Raw genomic sequence first — 20,961 nt, 5'->3', positions numbered from 1 at the left:
ATAACATTGGCTGTATGCATGCGCTTCATGCACCAGTGCCGGAGAGCTTTTCCTAGCAGTACCCGCAGGGGAAGCCATGCTCAGCTCCCTGTGCTGTGAGCAAGGGATAAAGGGCAGAGATGCCCCACCCCTCCTCCAGTTCCTTTGTACCAGAATCCAATGGTAGACTCTGATGCAACAAGGAAGAAGGGTGGTCGTGTAATGGATGTATGGAACCATCCTGAAAAACTAGTTACATAACTGTTGTTCCTTCGGGTGCTTGCATATGTGCACTACACTGCAGGTGACTCCAAAGCTGTTACCCCAGGAGGCAGAGCTCATGCTCACTGGAAGAGGGATGTATGGCCACGTTGCCTGCTTTTGCATTATATTCCTTGAAGCTGCAGATGGTGCATAATGTCTAGTAAAAATATGAATCAAGGACCATATCACTGGTCTACAAATGTCCACAACTGGGACATGTGCCAGAAATGTCACTGAAGTTGAATGTGTTCTGGTGGACAGCACTGTGAGCCTATGAGGAGGAGTTACTCCTCTTAACAGTATAAGCCATTGCAATACACCTGCATGTCTGGCGAGGCAGCCACTGACCTGAGTAACTACTGGTATCCTTTAAAGTCATCTGGTACTGGAGGAATGACATCTCCAGTGAGGCCCTGGTATCAGAGAAGAGGAAGTGGTTTACAGCAGAGGCAAAGGAGATGGCTCTGAGTTGGTCCTGCAGTACCAATACAGGCTACAATACCAGTGGTTATTCCAGGGCTAGCAATAGTAAGTCAAATGCATGAGTTATCAGTACCATCACCCGTCTCAGGGTACATCTACACTGCAATTAAAAAAACCTGGCTGACCTGTGCCAGCTGACTCGGGCTCACAGGGCTCTAGCAAAAGGGCTGTTTAACTGCAGTATAGACATTCAGACTCAGGTTGCAGCCTGGGCTCGGGGACCCTGTGAGATGGGAGCCAGAGTCAGCTGGCACAGGCCAGACATGGTTGTCTAACTGCAGTGTACACTCTCCCTCAGAGCTGGTAGAAGTGTCCCACCTGTGGGAACATTCATATGAGAGGAATTGGTTCTGGAAATTGGAGACAGCTGCAACCAATAGGGCCATTGTGAGGGGTTAGTATGGTACCAGGCCCCAGGCTTGCCTGGGGCAAGTGTCCCAATCCCTGGACAGACCGCCTCCGAGCCCCAGCAATGAGAAACAGTGGTCTCTACGCTCTTGGTACTGGGAAACCCGAAATTCTGGAGAAGTCTTGGAGCACTTGGAGAATCTGGTGAGGTATGGTGCTGGCAGAGGTTCTCTGTGACCTCAGTTGGGACTTATGCCTGAAGCACAGTACTGGAGCAGCATGGACAGCTTCCAAGCCAGTAGTACTTGGCGCAGGGGATCTTGAGCTGTCCCCATGGAATGTGGCAGTGCTGAGCCTAAGACAAGCGATGCCAAGGACAAGTGACCCAGTGCCTCTAAAAGGCATGTCAGTGACAGGTGAGGGTGCTCACATTGAAACAGAGACGACAGCGATACTAACAGGCATAGTAAATCTAGCTGCAGCATCAGCCTCCACTTGAGTCTGTACCAACAGGCTGCTGACCCACAGCAATCAGCCAAGACTGCTCTGTCACCACTGGAGAAGTAGCCTGTCACAATGGTCCCTGATAGGGAACCAGGGTCAATGTCTCAGGTCTAAGTGAGTTTGTGCTGGCGAGCAGCAGGTCGAAGGATGCACTCTACCATCAGTACCTGAAGGATCCTTTGTGAAAGAATCCCATACCCTATGCTTCAAGGAGCCAGAAGTGGACATAGACTTGTGCTTTGAGGCCAGGACTTAGGTTCCGTGGCCTTGAAGAGGACAGTCCTGGAGATTGAGATCTTCTGCAGCCTCTTTCAGCTGAGATGACCAGGGAAGCACTTTGGGAAGGAGGCTTTGAAGAGCTTCCCTTAGATGATGGTAGCTCCAACGCTGGTCTAAGAACAGCTTCCATAAGAATATAATAGAGGCACTCCCCCACCCCCTCAACTTTGTCCTAGTCCTGAAGACTAACAGATAGGTGATCTACATCTCTGATGCAGCCTTCACCCAAACACTTGAGGCAGTTGAGGGATTGGTGGTGGAGGGGGGAGGTTGTCACTAACAAGTATAGGCTTCCCACAGCCTAGGTAAGATTTCAACCCCTGGGACCTCGGCATAGGTTCCCTGGTACCAGGCAAGGTCCAAAGACCCACCAGACTGGAAGGACCCCAAAAGAAGGGCTAAATCAGAATGAGAAAGGATCAAGAGCTTTTTTGGGGGGGGGGGGGAGGAGTAATACTAGGTAGATTGGTGTTCCTTGCTCCAGCTATGGATGTAAGAAGGAACTAGAGAGGCAGTGCTCTCTGTCCTTTATACTTTCACCCCTATGTGTAGCACTAGGGAAAGTTCTCCAGCACCATGGCACAGGATACACACACAGCGTAATGTACATATACGCGCACCCAAAGTAGTAATGTCATTACTGCAAATAGATTAGATTTTGCTAGAGGCATATATTGAGCACCATATTTCTGAAGTTCCACTTCTAAAAAAAACCAAAAGCCAACCATTTATGTTTAATTAAAAATTAATCACAGGTAGCTCCTCTTCACTGCAAATTTTTTGCCAGAAGTCTAACAAACAGTTTTTCACATTCTCTTTAGATAGCAGGTTATAGTTTGTTTTTTAAGATTGCTTATTAAGATTATTAAGCACTAAAGAGGGCAGGTTTTTTTTTAACCTGATATTGCAGACTTGAGATGTAGGCTCAAAGCAACTGGAATAGTCCCCGTCTCAACTCCTTACACTTATTGCTTGTTACCTGAGCCCCCAGAGTGTACACCCTACACATGGCTTTCTACATGCCCAAATAGTGCCTCCCATATCAATCTTGCTACTTTTAAGATGCGTAGTGTTCTACTTCCTCCCCCTGCCAGAGCCTTTAGCAGCATATAGTAGCACTGTGCAATGATAAATATGGATGCAGCCTGCCTTGCACTGTGGCATGTACACACACCTGTAGTGCCTGTACTCTACACACTGCTGTAAGTATAGACGTAGATTTATAGTTACAAAAAAGTGTAAAATTCTTTATAAAAGTGCTACTTCATGCCACATATTACAAACAAAATAATGATTCTGTACTATACATTACAGAGAGGCATCATATAAGGCATGAAATATGGGAAGTCATCTAATCCACAGTGATCTGGAAAAAAGTTGAAGGAACTGAGCCAGAAGCCATATGTAGTGACTTAGCCAATGAATTCATAGTCTTATGTGCACAATACCAGTGTATGACTGGTATTGTAGAAGCCCTGCTTCACATCCTACCGTGCAGACAGCTTGTGTTAGGTGCTTGCATCCTTGGCGATGATCATTATTTACGGCATCAGCCCTTTGGAAGATAAAAAAGATTTTAAAGTGGAAAGGTAGGGGTCATTAAGATTCTAATTATCAAGAAATTAAGTGTGACACTTACTGTTTGCGATACCAGGAAAGGACTCCATGTTCTAGTACTACCCAGTAAAGTTTCCAGCCAAAAAACCTTAAACTCTAAAAGAGAATGTTAGTCATTTCAAAGCCCATTGCTACTCCTGATAACTGATAGCAGTACTTGGTGGCTAACAGTCTACATTAAAAAAAATTGCAAGCTATAAGTAAACTTCAAATGTGATCCAAGAGCTATATCTATTAAAACTCTTAACATTAAATCAGTATCTCTTTTTTCAACCATTCTATTTCCTTCCCCAAGAAGTGGGAGAACATTTATAAAAAACAAAGTACAAGTTTGGTTGTATCCACAAGGACAACAACATTTATGGAGTTTTAAGAAGCATTGTTACTCAATAGGAACCTTCCTAGTCAATTAAGTTTAGCTTTGTTGTAGTTCAGCACTCAATATGGCCATCCACATATCTGATCCTGTATACTGGAGTGGTTGTTAGTACCTACCATAAAGGTTTCTTACATATTACTATAATCAAAGTAACTCAGCTAACCAATCTGACACGTGCAACAAAAAAATTGAAGATGGAATGTAGATAGTGGGAAGTGAAGGGTTGCCAGATGCACAGTAGTGTCTGCTTTTAAGAGTTTATAGCAATGTTAAGAGATGCCTAAAAATCAAGCCTTTTAAATCACCCATTAGATAGCATGAGGAGAGTGTGCTTTACAAGCTGCAGCTTAATATTTTGGTTTTTAGGATGTAAATAAGTGGTTTTATATCAGCAGTTAACCAACTTTGTGAATTATTACACTGAACTTTGGTTTAAGTCAAAATATTTGCAAGATTTTTAAAAATATATACTCTTCAAAAGTTCTTGAGAGAAAGTTGCTTCATGTATTGTACTTAAACACATCTTTATAGGACTGAGAGGAGTTACATAAAGATTTTCCCTATAATAAATCATGAGAGCTAGAACATCTTTTGGGGACTGGACAGAACAGAAACATTTGTAAGTTTTTATTGCCATCTTCCCTATAATTCAGTTTTCAAGGCTTTTAGGAATGGCCTCTATCCTATGGATAATGCTGAATAGTAGTGAGCCAGTAGTCAGATTACCTAGATCTTAATGTGGCCTTCAAAACTGTAGTAGAAGCACAGCCCAATTATTAATGGAGTTGATCTTTAAAAGGTAGGCAAGCACTATCCCCACTGTACAGATGGGAACTGGGACACAGGGTAGATGAAGCAAGATTTGTCCAAGGTCACAGGGAGCCTGTGGCCAAGCCAGGTATTGCACCTAGATGTCCTGAATCCAGGACCAGCCTTCCTATCCTAGGATTAGTTTTGGAAATATGTTGTAATATACCAGTCAAGATACCACAGAAAAGCCACTATTCATCAGCCCCCTCTCAAGAACAGAGAATACAATCTGCTGGGATAGACTTGGAAAACAATTTTTTGGGTTGTTTTACATATTATGAAAAGGGAAAGTAAAAAGAAAAGCATACCTTCCACAGGAGACCTTCATATCGTTTCAGGCGTTTGTTGATCACCTATATAAAATAAAATATTAAAAAAATAATAAAACTTATCCAACTGATTGTTTCTTGAACAGTTTAATATAGGATCTTTTGTACCCACCTTTCCAATGCTTCCTGCAAGTATCTGTTTCATTTCTGCACCTTGGGCTAGATCAAACGGTGTCTGGTCTGTTTAATAAACCAAAATAAAATCCAGAAGAGAGTTTAGCTTTAATTAGGCGTTAGATCTATTGCAGGACATTTAATGCTGTGGATAGGTATTATACAGTAATTACACTGGATGTATTTAATATGGCATATGATTTCTATCCAGCTCTGAGGGAAAGCAATGGCAATCCTTTGCTTGTTTGAACATTATCATAGAAAGAAGAGCTGGCAGGAGAACGGTATATGAGCTATGATTCACTTCCTACAGTAAGACACCTTCTGAACTTCCTATGTTTCTATACCAATACTCCTACCTTACAAGATTTGCTCACTTGCCAGACGAGCAATTCTTAATTGACCAATACATTGTATTATATTTGTTATGCTAAAACCGTGGGCAAGTTGAATTTTGCTAGAATTGGTAAGGAAGAGTTTTGCTAGGATTACACAAAAAAAACAGGAGTACTTGTGGCACCTTAAAGACTAACAAATTTATTGTAGCATGAGCTTTCGTGAGCTAAAGCTCACTTCTTCGGATGCATAGAATGGAACACACAGACAGGAGATATTTATACATACAGAGAACATGAAAAGGTGGAAGTATGCATACCAACAGGCAGAGTCTAATCAATTGAGATGAGCTATCGTTAGCAGGAGGAAAAAAAACTTTTTGAAGTGATAATTAAGATGGCCCATAGAAGGTGTGAGGAGAACTTAACATAGGGAAATAGATTCAATTGGTGTAATGACCCAACCATTCCCAGTCTTTATTTAGACCACAGTTAATGGTATCTAGTTTGCATATTAATTCAAGTTCAGCAGTCTCTCTTTGGAGTCTGTTTTTGAAGTTTTTTTGTTGCAAAATTGCCACCTTCAAGTCTGTCACTGAGTGGTTAGGAAGGTTGAAGTGTTCTCCCACTGGTTTTTGAATGTTATGATTCCTGATGTCAGATTTGTGTCCATTTATTCTTTTGCGTAGAGACTGTCCGGTTTGGCCAATGTACATGGCAGAGGGGCATTGCTGGCACATGATGGCATATATTAAAACTAGGATTACAGAAGCCTAGTTTTATTCTAATCAATATCTGCCAGTTATTTACCTAAAAAGCAACAGAGAGTCCTGTGGCACCTTTAAGGCTAACAGATGTATTGGAGCATAAGCTTTTATGGGTGAATACCCACTTCGTCAGATGTATGTAATGGAAATTTCCAGAGGCAGGCAGCAACAGTTATTTACTTGTAATTTAACCAGAGTGTTACAGTCAATTTAATAAAAAGTGACAAGATAAACTCAACAGGTGGGATTTTCAAGAGAACCTGAAGTGACACAGGAGCATCAGTCCCAATGACTTTCCATGAACTGAAAATTCTATCCTCTGCTTTTACACTCCTATGCTTATCTCTGGCAGAGTCAACAAAAAGTGACTCAGTACCTGTCTACATGGTGCAGCAACACAGACCGCAAGGGTGTGAATTCTAATGTACACCAACATGATGCACACTTAGTGCTCCCCAGCAGTGTCTGGAGGGGCCAGTAAGAGCTCCCTACTGCATTTTAATTTAGTATAGGAGTTAGAGTGCAATAGGGAACTTTTAGTGTACCTCAACAGGGTCTTCACAAGCCAGTTACCATCCAACACATTGGTGTGCATTAGAATAGAGGTTCTCAAATCCGCAAGCTACATTCAGGTGGTCCATGGATAGTTCCCTCTAAGGTGCACACCTGGGTGGCACATGAGAGAATGAAGGGCTACCCACCTAATTAGTGGAGCCGCACAGGCATGGCTCCTCTAATTAGGTGCCTGAACCCTGGAGAAGACACATGTAAGGTGAAGTGGTGGCCTTCGGGGGAATACGGGCTAGGTGGGAGGGGGCAGTGGGGTAAGACGGATTGGGTGGAATTTGGGATGTGCAGGGCTGTGGTGGCCAGAGAAAGAGGCCATTTCCCCAGCTCCAAGGCAGCGGCTGCCGGGGAGAGTCCCCCCATTCCCAGCCCCAGCTTGGGGGCTGCCACAGCAGGGGAGAGAGAGGGAGAGACCTCCCCTCCTTCCCAGCCCCAGGTCAGGGGCTGCCGTGGTCGGGGAGAGAGGGCACATCCATCGCATTAGAAAGGTAAGACTACTGATATTAAAATACAAGTTGTGTGCTTTTATTTGTAGAACAAAAAAGATTATTAAAAGGTCGGGGGGGGGTTGTTTGTTTTTTAAATACAGCGCTTTTATCCAAAGCGCTTTACAATAGTTTTAGCTAATGGAACAAACAACATTTGGAAAGATCATTAAGTGGTCCGCAAAAAAAAAGTTTGAGAACCACTGCATTAGAATTCATAGCCTGCAGTTCACACTGCTGCACCATGCAGACAAGCCCTCACACCTAATAGTTAAGCAGTGACTAACAAGTACTTCCATAAAATGACACCGGTTTAGTTCCTTTGCTTCATATTTAAACTGTAAGAACTTTACTTACCATTTTTGTTTCTGATTTTAGAGTCTGCACCATTTTTTAGAAGTTTTAAGGCACAGTGCTTGTGAGCACGGTATGCTGCACAATGTAATGGCGTATTTCCCATCTGATCAGTACAGTTAATATCAGGAGGCTTTGGCCTGTTCAACTAAAAAAATCCAAAACAAAAAACCAGATTGTTATATTTACAGGTTAGTTTAGTTTTCCCTATTGCACTACACATAACCTGAGCGATTTAGGGTCAAGTATCTGCTCCCTACCCCGAAATCTTGAAATATAGACTAGGCACTGAAAAGTAGGGTATGAAGGGGGGTCATGCTATGGGAAGCTCAAGGGCTACAGCAGTGAAGTGAGAGGTTCAGTTACAAGTAGCTACTTCCCTGTGTTCTTGGCTTAAGTATCCCCAACCCATCTCCCATGTGCAATGTAGCACAGAACTGGCTGCATTTCTACGGTACTCTTAATAGTTTAAATATTTTGTGTTCCTTTGAGAACAGGAAGACAACAGAAATTGAGTTTAGAGATTCTAAAATAGAGAACCTTTTACCATCGAGGCTTCTGAAGTTAATAAGGACAGTACTACCAAAAAAAAAAAAAAAAGTGTTCAGTTCACTGTATCTGTAATTCTAGATAGGTGTGTACCCATCACTTATGTCCAAGTGATTCTCATTTTGTTCAGAAGCATGTCTGGAAGGAGTATAAAAAACCCAATGGGAAAACTGAAGCAGTTGCTAATAAAAACCCAGTGCATAAAAGACAAGATTCACAGGAAACCCTAACTCATTAGGGAAGGGATTATTCGGTCCCTTGGGCAGCAGACTAACAAATATACATAAACAATTTGAGCAGATTCAAAAGAAAACCGATATGTCTTTTGTAAGATGGTACATGGCTAGTAGAGAAACTGCTGCCATGAGAGTTCCCTACTCTTTTGAAGCTATTTGTGGTAATACAGTAGTTCTCAAAAACATATTTGATCAGGCCCCCCTGTTTGCGTCTGTAGTTATTTACGCCTCTCCCCTAGCCCCCATACATATATCGCCACCCAACTCTGAAGGCAGAGTGGAGAGCAGAGGCTGCTGGCTGGGCACCCAGCTCTGAAGGCAGCACTACACCAGCAGCAGCACAGAAGTGATATTCATCAATATCACTTTTTGCAGCAGACTTAGTACCCCATTGCAACCCTTACTTCTGCACTGCTACTGCCACCCCAGGGTGGACAGCTAGAGCCCTGACGCCTCCCAGTGAGGAATGGGGGTCAGGGGGAGCGGGGGGAGAAGAGCCCAAGATGCCTCTCCTGGTGAGGGATTGGTTGGGGGAGAAGAGCCTGAGCCTAGGTGGCAGGGCTCTGGCTGTCCCCTTTTATCCCCACCTTCTGAGTGTGCACAGTCCTTCTGCACAAACCCCTGCCACCCAAGGACGACAGCCAGAGCTCTTCCAAAACAAAGCACACAGCTCACACCTCCCTTGACACATTCCTGTGCCTCCTTTGGGAGCCCACCACATAGTTTGAGAACCACTGTGTTAATAGATTATAAGGCCAGAGGGGAACACTGATCAGCTCAAACATCCTGTATATACACAGGCCATAGAAGTCCATCAAGACTAAGGACAGGAATATTCTAAGTAATTAGCAACCCCAGGTAGAGCTGGAAGGGAAGTGATTCATAACTGGACTGAGAAGGGTACATGGTCAAGAAAAATACAAGTGGTAGAACCATTTCCTCATTCAGGTACTGATTGGAAAGCTGCTGGAGAAGCTTTACCATATGCAGTCAGTTTATCTTTAATACAATTCTGTTGGTAACCTTATTGGTAGAGGTCACACCGCCACAGATTGTCAATTTATTGCAACACATTTGATGGGGTTTCTGGATTTCAGATGTCATGAAATGTGACTAGTTCAAAGCTTTAAAGCAAGATGGACTTGCAACTTTCCCAGAAAGATACCATTTGAACAAAGTTTCATGTTTGATATTACATTTGGAGAGTTGTTTTAGAAACTCATTCTCCCAACCATTTCAGAAAAAAATGGTGAAAAATTCGTATTTCCTAGCCTCACATTTAAGACATTTCAATTTACTCAGTCTGCAAACTTTCTATATGTAGTGGATGAGTAACAAGTTTCACATCACATGTAGTGATGGAAGTTTGTGTTTTGTAATCAATTTTAGTTTCCTATTTCATCCAAGGGCAAGTACCTCCAGCAGTAAAGTGGCTGTTAACCCTAGGGGCACTGGTTCAGTATAGATGTTAAGTCCACTAGAACTAAAGTGTTCCTTGGAGGTCACAGATGAGTAGCATGGCCAGACCAGTTTCTCTTGGAGACACAGAATCAGTATCTGTTGTTGGCTGCAAGTACAGCAGACCCTCACTAGAACGCGCACTTTATAGCGCAAATTCAGTTATAGCCCGGGACTGCGCATGGATCCCAAATTTAATTACCTTCATTGGAATCCATGGTAATGCAGTTCCCGCTATAATGTGGTCCCTGAGTTAACGCAGGACCGCGCATGGATCCAAAACCCCATGTTCCAGCGTGGGTCCACTGTATTGCAATATACACAAGGGGCTGAATTTCTTTTGTGGCTGAAGATATACACAATGAATCTGAGGTGTTTTTGAAGTCTCAGACTTAGTGTTGCATTCATGCATTTTGCACTCACTAATGTCTGTCACGTACTATACTAATTTCAGCTGCAGCAGATATTTCTCATGGTAAGCCCTATGACTGAGGTACTGTAGAAATTTAACAAGCAGTATTTCACAGTAACCTTTAGCTAACTCAGGAAGGATATTAGAAAACACTTGAAAAATTTTGCATCGTAATCTGCTGTAATAAAAGGAGAGTTTCAACAGTAAGGAAGCACTGCAATAGGGGTGCTGGGTGTGAAGGTAGCATACGTAGCAAACATCTCAAATTCTTACCAGTGCTGAGAGTTTTGCAGTCTCCCCTTCTCTTGCTGCTCCTAAAAGCAGTTCTTCCAGTTTCCTTTCTTGTGTCCTTTCCACTGCTGTTTTCAAAGGGAAAATAGCTTCAGCAACCACAGTAATATTCTCACAGGAACACGTTACATCAGCAAAGTGATATTTGTCTATGACGAATGTTCAAACGCTGTATACAGGGCCTACAGTTTCCCCAACACTTGTTAACTTGAGGGCTATGCCTACCAGACAGGGTGAAATACACTTAAGAGCCATGCTCTTCAGAGTCAATTAAATACAGTGCACAAGACTAAAAGGTGACAAATCACTGCAGAAAAATTCTGATGTTACTCAAGTTAACACAGTTACTACCCTGAAACCTGTGAAGTCTGTTTCAGCAAAAAAAAATGAGGAGTCCTTGGGGCTCCTTAGAGACTAACAAATTTATTTGGGCATAAGCTTTCTTGGGCTAAAACCCACTTCATCAGATGCATGGAGTGGAAAATACAGAGGCAGGTATAAATACACAGCACATGAAAAAATGGGAGCTGCCTTACCAAGTGGGGGGTAAGTGCTAACGAGTCAATTCAATTAAGGTGGAAGTGGGCTATTCTCAACAGTTGACAAGGGAGGAAAAATTACTTTTGTAGTACTAATGAGGCCAATGTAATCAAGGTGGCCCATTTCAAACAAACAGTTGACAAGAAGGTGTGAGTATCAGCAGGGGGAAATTAGTTTTTGTAGTGACCCATCCACTCCCAGTCTTGTATGCAGTGTTGTTGCAGCCCTGTCCTTTTCACAACTACCCAGTGTTCTTCTGAATAGTCATAGAGAAAACTAATACTGGCTTGTTTTCCTTCTGCTGGTGCTTGTCAATGCTATGAGCACAAGCAATGGAACTGACTTCAGACTTGAGATGATGGCACAGCATTGGTTTATACTAGTCACATTTGGAAAGTTCTCTTCCCAACCACAAGGGCTAGGATTTTTCAAGCCCTGGTGTGTTAGTGTCTAATAAGAGCCTATGCAAAATAGTCTTGCTTTAAGCACAATCCATGCTACACAGAGTTCTCCTCTGGACTGAAATAGTCAAGCTTTGCACACAGATTTATTTATTTTTAAGGCATGCTCCGAGAAGAATGGTTTGCTTATAAGGAGCAGTGAAAAAAAACGCTAGGTATTACTATTAAGGTGATTTATTTACATGCATATAAAGTCAAAAGACATGTGACTGGCATAATCATTTGACAAATTAAGATGATGCTATTGTTTCAACTTCCTGTTATTCATAGATACCAAAACTGATTTATCTGTATAACAGACGGAGGTAGATGAGTTTGTGCTGTAGAGGACAAAGCTCAGGAATTCCTCAGTTTACATATTGATATGTACTCCAGGGATTCCAAGTTATGGAGCCAGAGGTTTAGGCACATTTGTACGATTTGGACCTTTTTTCCAGAAATGCTGAGCAAATCGTTGACTTCAGTTGGAGATGGGGTGCTTTGATCCTCTTAAAAAAAATTCCAGGCCCTTGGTGCAAACATGTGTAAGTGTTTCTACACTATCTCCGTATACAACAGAAGTTTTTGCCATCACATAGATGTATCTTGTTTCCCTAATAAATATGTCACAGTAAATTCCACTGGTAAATTTGTTTTCATTTACTGAGGACAACAGAATTGGATCAAGTGTTTTAAGAAGTTTAACCTGCAGGGGGGATTTACTTTTTCCCTTAAATCTAGTTAATCAGACTTTAAGGAAGTCTTGATTTTCAGACACGTGCAGTCAGATTGCAACCATAGCAACAACTGTGAAACTGACATTGTTAGCCAGATTAATAAGGCTTTAATAAATGCTTCACCATGAGGAGAATTAACAAGTGCACTCATTTTAAGAATTTATCTTTAGTGCATCTGTTTATGATAATTGCCTGTAACTTCGTATACAATTAAGGAATAGCATGTTTTCTGGAAAAGTACTGCTTGTAATGATTTCATTTGGAAATGTTTAGTTTTCCAGTCTTTACTTCTGAATGTAAGCGCCACATGTATCATCTGTTCAGACTAAAGAATTACATTATGAATAATCAATCTTAATTCAAAAGTCTATTCAGGGTTATGTTGTCAAGAACCCCCATCTAAAAAAGGTACCCCCAGTATTGTCACCAGGAATAAGTGATAGTTACTTTCTTACCCTTTGTTTGCAGATAGCATAAGTAGTGAATCAATACATTAAAAAATACTTGCTTTTTGAAAGTGGTGTTGGTCAAGACTTTAAAAAGTAAATCAATTTTGGGTATTCAGCTTTGGACACCTTTAAGAAGGTCAATTTTTTTTTTAAAATCGGAAGCACCTATTCTATGGAAGTCACACCTTTGCTTCATCTCAGGCTGGAGACAGGGGCGGCTCCAGGCCCCAGCAGGCCAAGCGCATGCTTAGGGCGGCATGCCGTGGGGGGCGCTCTGCCAGTCGCCAGGAGGGCGGCAGGCAGGGCTCCGGTGGACCTCCCACAGGCGTGCCTGCAGGAGGTCCATCAGAGCCATGGGACCAGCGACTGGCAGAGCGCCCCCCGCGGCATATCACTGTGCTTGGGGCGGTGAAATGTCTAGAGCTGCCCTTGGCTGGAGACCCAAAATCACTTGGACAGGGTCTCCATTTTCAGAGCTGAAACAGTCTGGAGCAAGACCCGGTAAGTTTGTGAATGATTCAGCTAGTCTTCTCCCATTGACTATTTTGTACTCAAAGTTAAATTGGGCAGATTTCCCTTTTCTATTCTCCTGCAAAGATGCCCCCACAACCTACTTGGCCTCTGTGTATGTTAGAATTTTAGAGTGGAGAGATTATTATTATTCTCTAAGCATTATCTAGTGGTTAGAGAAGGGGAGTTGCAGGAAAGATCTTCAGCTCTGTTTCCAGTTCCTGTGACACCTAGTACAGTCACTGATGTCTGAGCAAGTTTGCCCACCATTTTTGCAAAATGCTAGAAATTACAGTTTGCATCCAAGTGAAGTGGTTTATATCCCAGCTTGTTACACACAAAGCAGCTTTTGTTATCAGCTTGGGCTTGGATTACTTCCCCTATGCAGCAAGCTAGGGCTTTGAGTGCTACACAGAGTCCACATCATTAAAGAGCTCAGAGAAAAAACCTGTGTTGCCTTTAAGGCCCTAACTTCAATCAGAAACAGCATTTACAAATAGGTTAAGGCTTCTTTCAAAGGCACTAAAACAGCCCTGTTGTACTGACTGGTCAGTGTTCTTTTACAATAGAAGTGACTGAACATTGGTTTTTAACCAGAAGCTATTTTGAAATCAAGTGAATTTGTAGGTGAAACAGCTCTCTTCAGAGATACAAATGCTTATGAAAGGCAGCGAAGACACAGGAAGTTACCTTCCAACATATTTTTGATATCTTTATCTTGTGTAACGTCTCTTGCCGTCTGTCCACCCCCATTAACAATAGAAGTATCAGCATCATACTGTAAGAGCAGCATCACCACCTCCTGGAAGACAAGTTCAAAGTTATGATGTTTTATCACAATGGCACTTTCCTAGAATTGGGTTGGTCCCAGGGCCGGCTCCAGAGCCCAGCGGGGCAAGCACCCGCCTGGGGCGGCCCTTTCCCGGGGGGGCGGCAGGCTGGGCCGGCGGACCTGCCGCAGTCATGCCTGCGGGAGGTCCACCGGAGCCCCGGGAGCAGCGGACCTGCCGGAGGCATGACTGCGGAGGGGACGCTCGGCCGGCGGCTCCAGTGGACCTCCCGCAGGCATGACTGCGGACGGTTCGCTGGTCCCGCGACTCGGCTGGACCTCCCGCAGGCATGCCTGCGGCAGCTCAACCGGAGCCGCCGGACCGGCGAACCGCCCGCAGCTGCGGGAGGTCCAGCCGAGCCGCGCGACCAGCGGACCCTCCGCAGTCATGCCCGCGGGAGGTCCGCTGCTCCCGCGGCTCGGGGGCGCCTCCCGGGCATGATTGCTTGGGGCGGCCAAATTTGTAGAGCCGCCCCTGGTTGGTCCACTGTTTTGTAACCCTCCCTTTTGAACCTAGCAGCATGTAATGGTTCACTGCGACAATGAGTTTGTAAAATATGGCAAGGGAAGAGATAGTCCAAATAATACAACAGGACTCTGACGAAGTGGACTACAGACACTGGGCTGGACTTGAAGATACACAGCAGTAAAGTCAGGCATAAAGATATCTTACTAAAGAGTGACAAACACTTAATAAGGAATCTTGTACTGGAGAACTTTAAGTATCACTTAAATCCGAGCAGAGAACACTCTCTGCAGTGTAACCATATGGTCATATGAGAATCAGTTCTACACTTTAATACTGTGTAGGCATAAGCATGTAAGAGGCAAATGGCATCTGTTTGAAAGAACAAGCTGTTCACATTAATTAGCTACTGAATCGACTCATCTTAATTCTAGTATTCTATGTAGTAAGTGGATAGGAGACCAGTATTTACAATACTGTTTCTATGCTTATTGGATGTAGTGCTTCATATGAACAAGCACTTAACAAGTGATTTCAATCCCCTTTAGCTATGCATTAGTGTCCAACTAATCCAGACAAGTCAAGTCTATAATTAGGCAAGCCAAAAAAAGAATTAAGACACAAACAGCAAAAAATGTTTACGTACATCAGAAGTAGGAAGCCTGCTAAACAACCAATGGGGCCACTGGATGATCAAGGTGCTAAAGCAGCACTCAAGGAAAACGTGACCATTGCAGAAAAGCTAAATGAATTATTTCATGAGCACCAGGTGAAACCCTGCTTTGGAGAGGCTAGCCCACTGGCTCTGTCCCTTCTGCTCCAGCCCCCCCTCCCCCAACAGAAGCCCTGAGAGGCCTCCCCTGACCAGAGGAGCCCCAGCCTCCACCCCCCCCATACATGGCCCAACCCCTCCCCCCCCCCACCATGCTGGGTTGGCCTGCCAGCTGGAGCATCCTCACTCCCCCACCCACCGCTGGCTGTGTGTCACTTCTCAACTCCCCTGTCTCCCCCCCACCCCCGAGGAAACATGGCAGCAGCAGGCGGTGGGGGCCTCGGGGAAGGGGCAGGGCCACCACAGCCCAGGTGTCTAGCGGTGGGTCAGCAGCAGCATGAGAGACGGCCAAGCCTTCCCTGGGCTATTATACCCACCACCCTTGAATTCTTTACATCGATCTTCATTGCAGAGGAGATTGCAGAGAGATTCCTACACCTGAGCCTCTTTTAAAAAAATGACTTTTCTGAGGAATTATCCCAGATTGAGGCCTCAGGGGAAGCTTCGAACAAACTGACAAGTTAAACAGTAATAGGTAGTGCCCTACCAAATTCACAGCCATGAAAAAAAAAAAAATGTGTCATGGAGCATGAAATCTGGTCTTTTGTGTGCTTTTCCCCCTATATTATATAGATTTTACAGGGGGGAGAAACAACACCAGAATTTCTCAAAATGGGGGTCCTGACCCAAAAGGGAGTTGCAGCAGGGTCAAAAGGTTATTTTAGAGGGGTCACAGTATTGACACCCTTACATCTGCTCTGCCTTCAGAGCTGGGCGGCCAGAGAGAGGTGGCTGTTTACTGAGGGCCCAGCCCTGCAGGCAGCAGTGCAGAAGTAAGGGTGGCAATACCATACCATGCCATCTTACCTCTGCGCTGCTGCTGGCGGCCACTCTGCCTTCAGAGCTTGGCTCCCGGCCAGCAGCTGCTGCTCTCCAGCTGCCCAGCTCTAAAGACAGTGCTGCAAGAGTAAGGGTAGCAGTACCAATACACCCCCTGCAATAACCTTGTGACACACACCCCAACTCCTTTTTAGGTCAGGACCCCTACAATTACACCACCATAAAATTTCAGATTTAAATAGCTGAAATCATGAAATTTGGGATTTTTAAATTCCTATGACCATGAAATGGACCGTGAATTTGGTAGGGCCCTAGTAACAGGTCACTAAGGGCAGATGGTATTCACCCAAGAGTTCTGAAGGAACTCAGATATGAAGTTGCAGAACTACCAACTGTGAACCTATCATTTAAATCAGCCTCTGTACCATATGACTGTAGTATAGTCAACACCACCATTTTGTTTTTTTTAAAAAGACTCCAGAAGCAATCCTGGCAATTATAGGCTGGTAAGCCTAACTTCAGTATCCAGCAAATTTGTTTAGAACACAATTATCAGACACATGAATGAACACGATGTTGGGGAAGAGTCACAGCTTTTGTAAAGGGAAATTATGCCTCAATCTACTAGAATTCTTTGAGGGCATCAACATACATGTGGACAAGGGTGATCCAGTTGACAGTGTACTGGGACTTTCTGAAAGTCTTTGACTAGGCTCCTAAGCAAAGTAGCAATCATGGGATTAGAGAAGGTACTCATGGATCAGTAACTGGTTAAGAGACAGGAAACAATGGTCAATTTTCACAACAAAGAGAAATAAATAGCAGGGTCCCCCAGGGATCTGTACTGGGACCAGTGCTGTTCAACATATTCATCAATGATCTGGAAAAAGGGGTAAACAGTAAGGTGGCAAAATCTGCAGATGATACAAAAAGTTATTCAAGATAGGCAAGTCCAAAACCAGTTGCAAAGAGTTACAAAGGAACCTCACAGAACTGGGTGACTGGGCAACAAAACGGCAGATTAAATTCAAGTTTGATATGTGCAAAATAATGCACATTAGAAAAAAATAACCCTGACTATACATACAAAATGGGGTCTAAATTAGCTGTTACAACTCTAGAAAGATCTTGAGTCATAAATTATTCTCTGAAAATATCTGCTCAATGTATTAGCTTTTTTGACTGACACTACAATGTTAAGAACCATTAGAAAGGGATAGGTAAGACAGAAAATATAATGCCACTACATAAATGCATAGTACACCCACACCTTGAATACTGCATGCAGTTCTGGTCATGCCATCTCAAAGAAGATACATTAGAATGGGAAAAGGTACAGAGAAAGGCAACGAAAGTCATTAAGAGTATGGAACAATTTTTATACAAGGAGAGATTAAAAAGACTAGGACTGTTCAGTTTAGAAAAGAGACTACTGTGGGGGGATATGATAGATGTTTGTATTATTATGAATGGTGTGGAGAAAGTGAAGGGGGAAATATTTATTATTCACATAACACAAGAACCCAATGAAGTCAGAAGGCCACAGGTTTAAAACAAAAAAGACAACTCCCCCAGACCCTCCCCCCAGAAAGGAAGTACTTCACACAGTGCACAATCAACCTGTGGAACTTGTTGCCTGGGGATGTTGTGAAGGTCGAAAGTATAACTGGGTTCAAAAAAAGAATTAGATATGTTCCTGGAGGACAGGTCCATCAGTGGCTATTAGCCAAGATGGTCAGGACGCAAACCCGTGCTCTGGGTATCCTTAAACGTCTGACTGCCAGATGCTGGACTAGATGACAGGAGAGGGATGACTCTATAACTGACCTGTTCTGTTCACTCCCTCTGAAGTATCTGGACTGGCCACTATTGGAGACGGGATACTGGGTTAGATGGACAAGTGGTTTGACTCAGTATGGCCATTCTTATCTTAAGTCTAATGATTCTTATGCCAGTGATACTCAGACCAAGGGTCTCGAGCTGCTAGGGGCTCTTTAATGCATCTCCAGAGGCTCTTTGCAGCACATATTAAAATACTGGTTTAATGATTAACCATTCAGGATGCTTCTACTAGGTTAACAACCAGTTGTAGTTGATAAAATACTTAGTTATTTTGCTGTGAGAATATATATTCTAGTCTATTTGACCAGTATGATGGGAAAGTATGGGGGGGTAGAGGGATAGCTCAGTGGTTTGAGCATTGGCCTGCTAAACCCAGGGTTGTGAGCTCAATCCCTGAGGGGGCCATTTAGGGATCTGGGGCAAAAATCTGTCAGGGACAGTACTTGGTCCTGCTGTGAAGGCAGGGGGACTGGACTCAATGACCTTTCAAGATCCCTTCCAGTTCTATGAGATAAGTAAATATATATACACAAGTAAAAACTAAATATTTTCCATCATACTGTTTAAATAGGAATATATAGTACTATAGTAAGAGAAACAATTAATTCACACTACTGTGGCTCATTTGGGTTATGTTGATCACTAATTTGGCTTCTGAACCACTGAGGTCTGAGCATCACTGCTTTCTGATATGGTTTGTGAGGGATTACTAAGTGGTCTGTCAAGTTGCATGCAGAAACACCTACTTTTCCCATCCCTCCAAACTGGCTTCCATCTGACAACCAGCATTTACAGCTGAGAGGCTGATTAGTGCTATGTTCCCACACTAAGGCGCTTTACCCCAGGCACATAGCAAGAGTGACGTAGGAAGTAATTGCACAGACAGGGGTGCAGGTAAAGTGCTTCAACAGAGGAAAATGACCATGTTCACCCTTTCTAGCTGCCAGCCACATCCTGTAGAACAAAAAAGGAAAGAGCAGCTATGGAGAAGGAAGACTGATATTTCCCCTACCCTCCCAGGTGGAAAAAACAGTTCTCTGCCAAAAAAGCCAAAACCAAATCAGAGGATTAGACCATCTAGATTTTAGGCACATTAAAATTTGCTCTTTGGTAGCTTTCTGGAATGCGCTGCTACAAGGATTTTTCCTACCTCAAGTGCTTTGGCTTCAACGTGTTACTACTTTAAACCACTTAACAGTTTTAGACACCATTGACACATATAGCACTCTGTGTGAACCACACAGGGTGGAATAAAAGTAGTTAGAAAATAGTGTATTTTTACCTTGCGTCCAGTGAAGGCTGCACGATGCAGTGGAGTGTCCCCCATATCATTTAACACGTTCACTTCTGCACCAGCCTGCCAAGACAGACAGTTAAGTAATGCTGGAAACACAGGCAGGTCAATAGGTTACCTCTACAAAAATATTCCTTCCAGAAAGAACTCAGTGTTACTGACACCTCTTTGTTTATAATCTATTTGTCAAGAATGAATTACATGAATTAGGAGGCTCTCTGTGTGTCCCAGTATAGTTGTAAAGCCTAATCAGTGAGAACGTGGGAAGATTTAGAGGGGAGGAAATCTACAACAAGGAGCCCTTGTGAAAGGGAGCAAATTCAAACTGGGGCTATGTCTACACTTAAACAGCTATAGCAGCGCTGTTCTACCGCTTCAGCATAGACACTCACTACAATAGCAGAAGGGGTTCTCCCATCTCTGTAGTTAAGCTACTTCCCTGAGAGGGAGTAGTTAGGTCAACAGACTACTTTCAGTCAACCTAGGCTATGGCTACACTAGAGAGTTTAGTGCGACACCACTATCAATGCAGCTGCACTGCTATAAGACCTCTAGTGTAGTCGCTCTATGGGAGAGAGCTCTCCCGTCGACATAATTAAACCACCGCCAATGAGCAGCGGTAACCATGGGGGCAGGAGATGCTCTCCCGCCGACATAGCACTGTCCACGCTGGCGCTTATGTTGGTGTAACTTATGGTGGGGGTGGTATTATTCACCCCCCCGAGCAATATAAGTTATATGACATAAGTGGTAGTGTAGACACAGCCCTACAGCTGTCTATGCCAGCAGTTTGGCTGGCTTAACCACTTTGCTCAGGGGTGTGGATTTTTCACACTCGAGTGACATAGCTGGGTCAACCTAACTTTTTAGGTGTAGACATAGCCTTTGTTTTGCTGTCACTCATCTCCACACAAATTGCATACAGCAGCCATTAAAGCTTTAATTTCACTCTAGTTGAAAGACATCACACAGTAGTACTATATATACACTGTAGTGCAGTCTCCTCTTCAAGAGATTAAACGGGCCACAACTAGCAGGTTTCATGATCTCATCACTGGCTCTCTGCCCCTTTCCACATCAAGTGGAAACTCCTCTATACACCATAAAGGCAATGTACCACTGTATTCCTGTCTGAATCTCAGCTCCATTTCCCACCGTCCCCATTCCTTTCCTGCACCCGAGATCCTTGCTCTCAGTCTTTTTTCAAATCCCACTTCAAACACTGTTCCTGCTGAACCCTACTCTTAAAATGGTCAGAAAGATCAGGACAAGCTGCATATGCAACAGAATTAATGGGTCTATGTGGTTTCACTGTAGCTGGGAAACTGATCTAGTGATTGAGCTCATGAGGACTAGAGTCAGGAGATGAGCTCTATTCTGACTGCCACAGAGTACCCTAGGACAGGGGATCTCAACCTTTTCTTTCTGAGGCCCCTCCAACATGCTATTAAAAACTGGTTTTCTGCATATAAAAGCCAGAGCCAGCATTAAGGGGCAGCAAGCAGGGCAATTGCCTGGGGCCCCATGCCACAGGGGCCCCCACAAAGCTAAGTTTAGCTTCAGCCTCAGGTGGCAGGGCTCAGGGCCCTGGACTTCAGCCCCATGTGGTGGGGCTTCATCTTTCTGCCCTGGGCCCCAGCAAATCTAACATGGATCCTGCTCAGCAGCCCCCCTTGGATCCT

The 20,961-nt window shown here is 43.7% G+C and overlaps 1 protein-coding gene across 3 annotated transcripts in view; it reads right to left on the bottom strand.

Moving 5' to 3' along the window:
- The window catches only part of OSBPL1A (oxysterol binding protein like 1A), a 130,723-nt gene that overhangs the window by 90,675 nt on the left and 19,087 nt on the right, over positions 1-20,961 (bottom strand). For all 3 annotated transcript variants that reach the window (XM_045004759.1, XM_045004761.1, XM_045004760.1), the window contains exons 4-11: positions 19,268-19,342; positions 13,927-14,038; positions 10,543-10,628; positions 7,618-7,762; positions 5,105-5,172; positions 4,972-5,016; positions 3,497-3,570; positions 3,349-3,412 (exon numbers count right to left, since the gene is read on the bottom strand). In XM_045004759.1, the coding sequence (XP_044860694.1) occupies positions 3,349-3,412; positions 3,497-3,570; positions 4,972-5,016; positions 5,105-5,172; positions 7,618-7,762; positions 10,543-10,628; positions 13,927-14,038; positions 19,268-19,342 (669 nt within the window). The remainder of the gene's footprint in view (positions 1-3,348; positions 3,413-3,496; positions 3,571-4,971; positions 5,017-5,104; positions 5,173-7,617; positions 7,763-10,542; positions 10,629-13,926; positions 14,039-19,267; positions 19,343-20,961) is intronic.

This window comes from Mauremys mutica, chromosome 2, assembly GCF_020497125.1.
Source record: "Mauremys mutica isolate MM-2020 ecotype Southern chromosome 2, ASM2049712v1, whole genome shotgun sequence".
NCBI lineage: Eukaryota > Metazoa > Chordata > Testudines > Geoemydidae > Mauremys > Mauremys mutica.
This window is presented reverse-complemented; position numbering and strand designations above follow the sequence as displayed.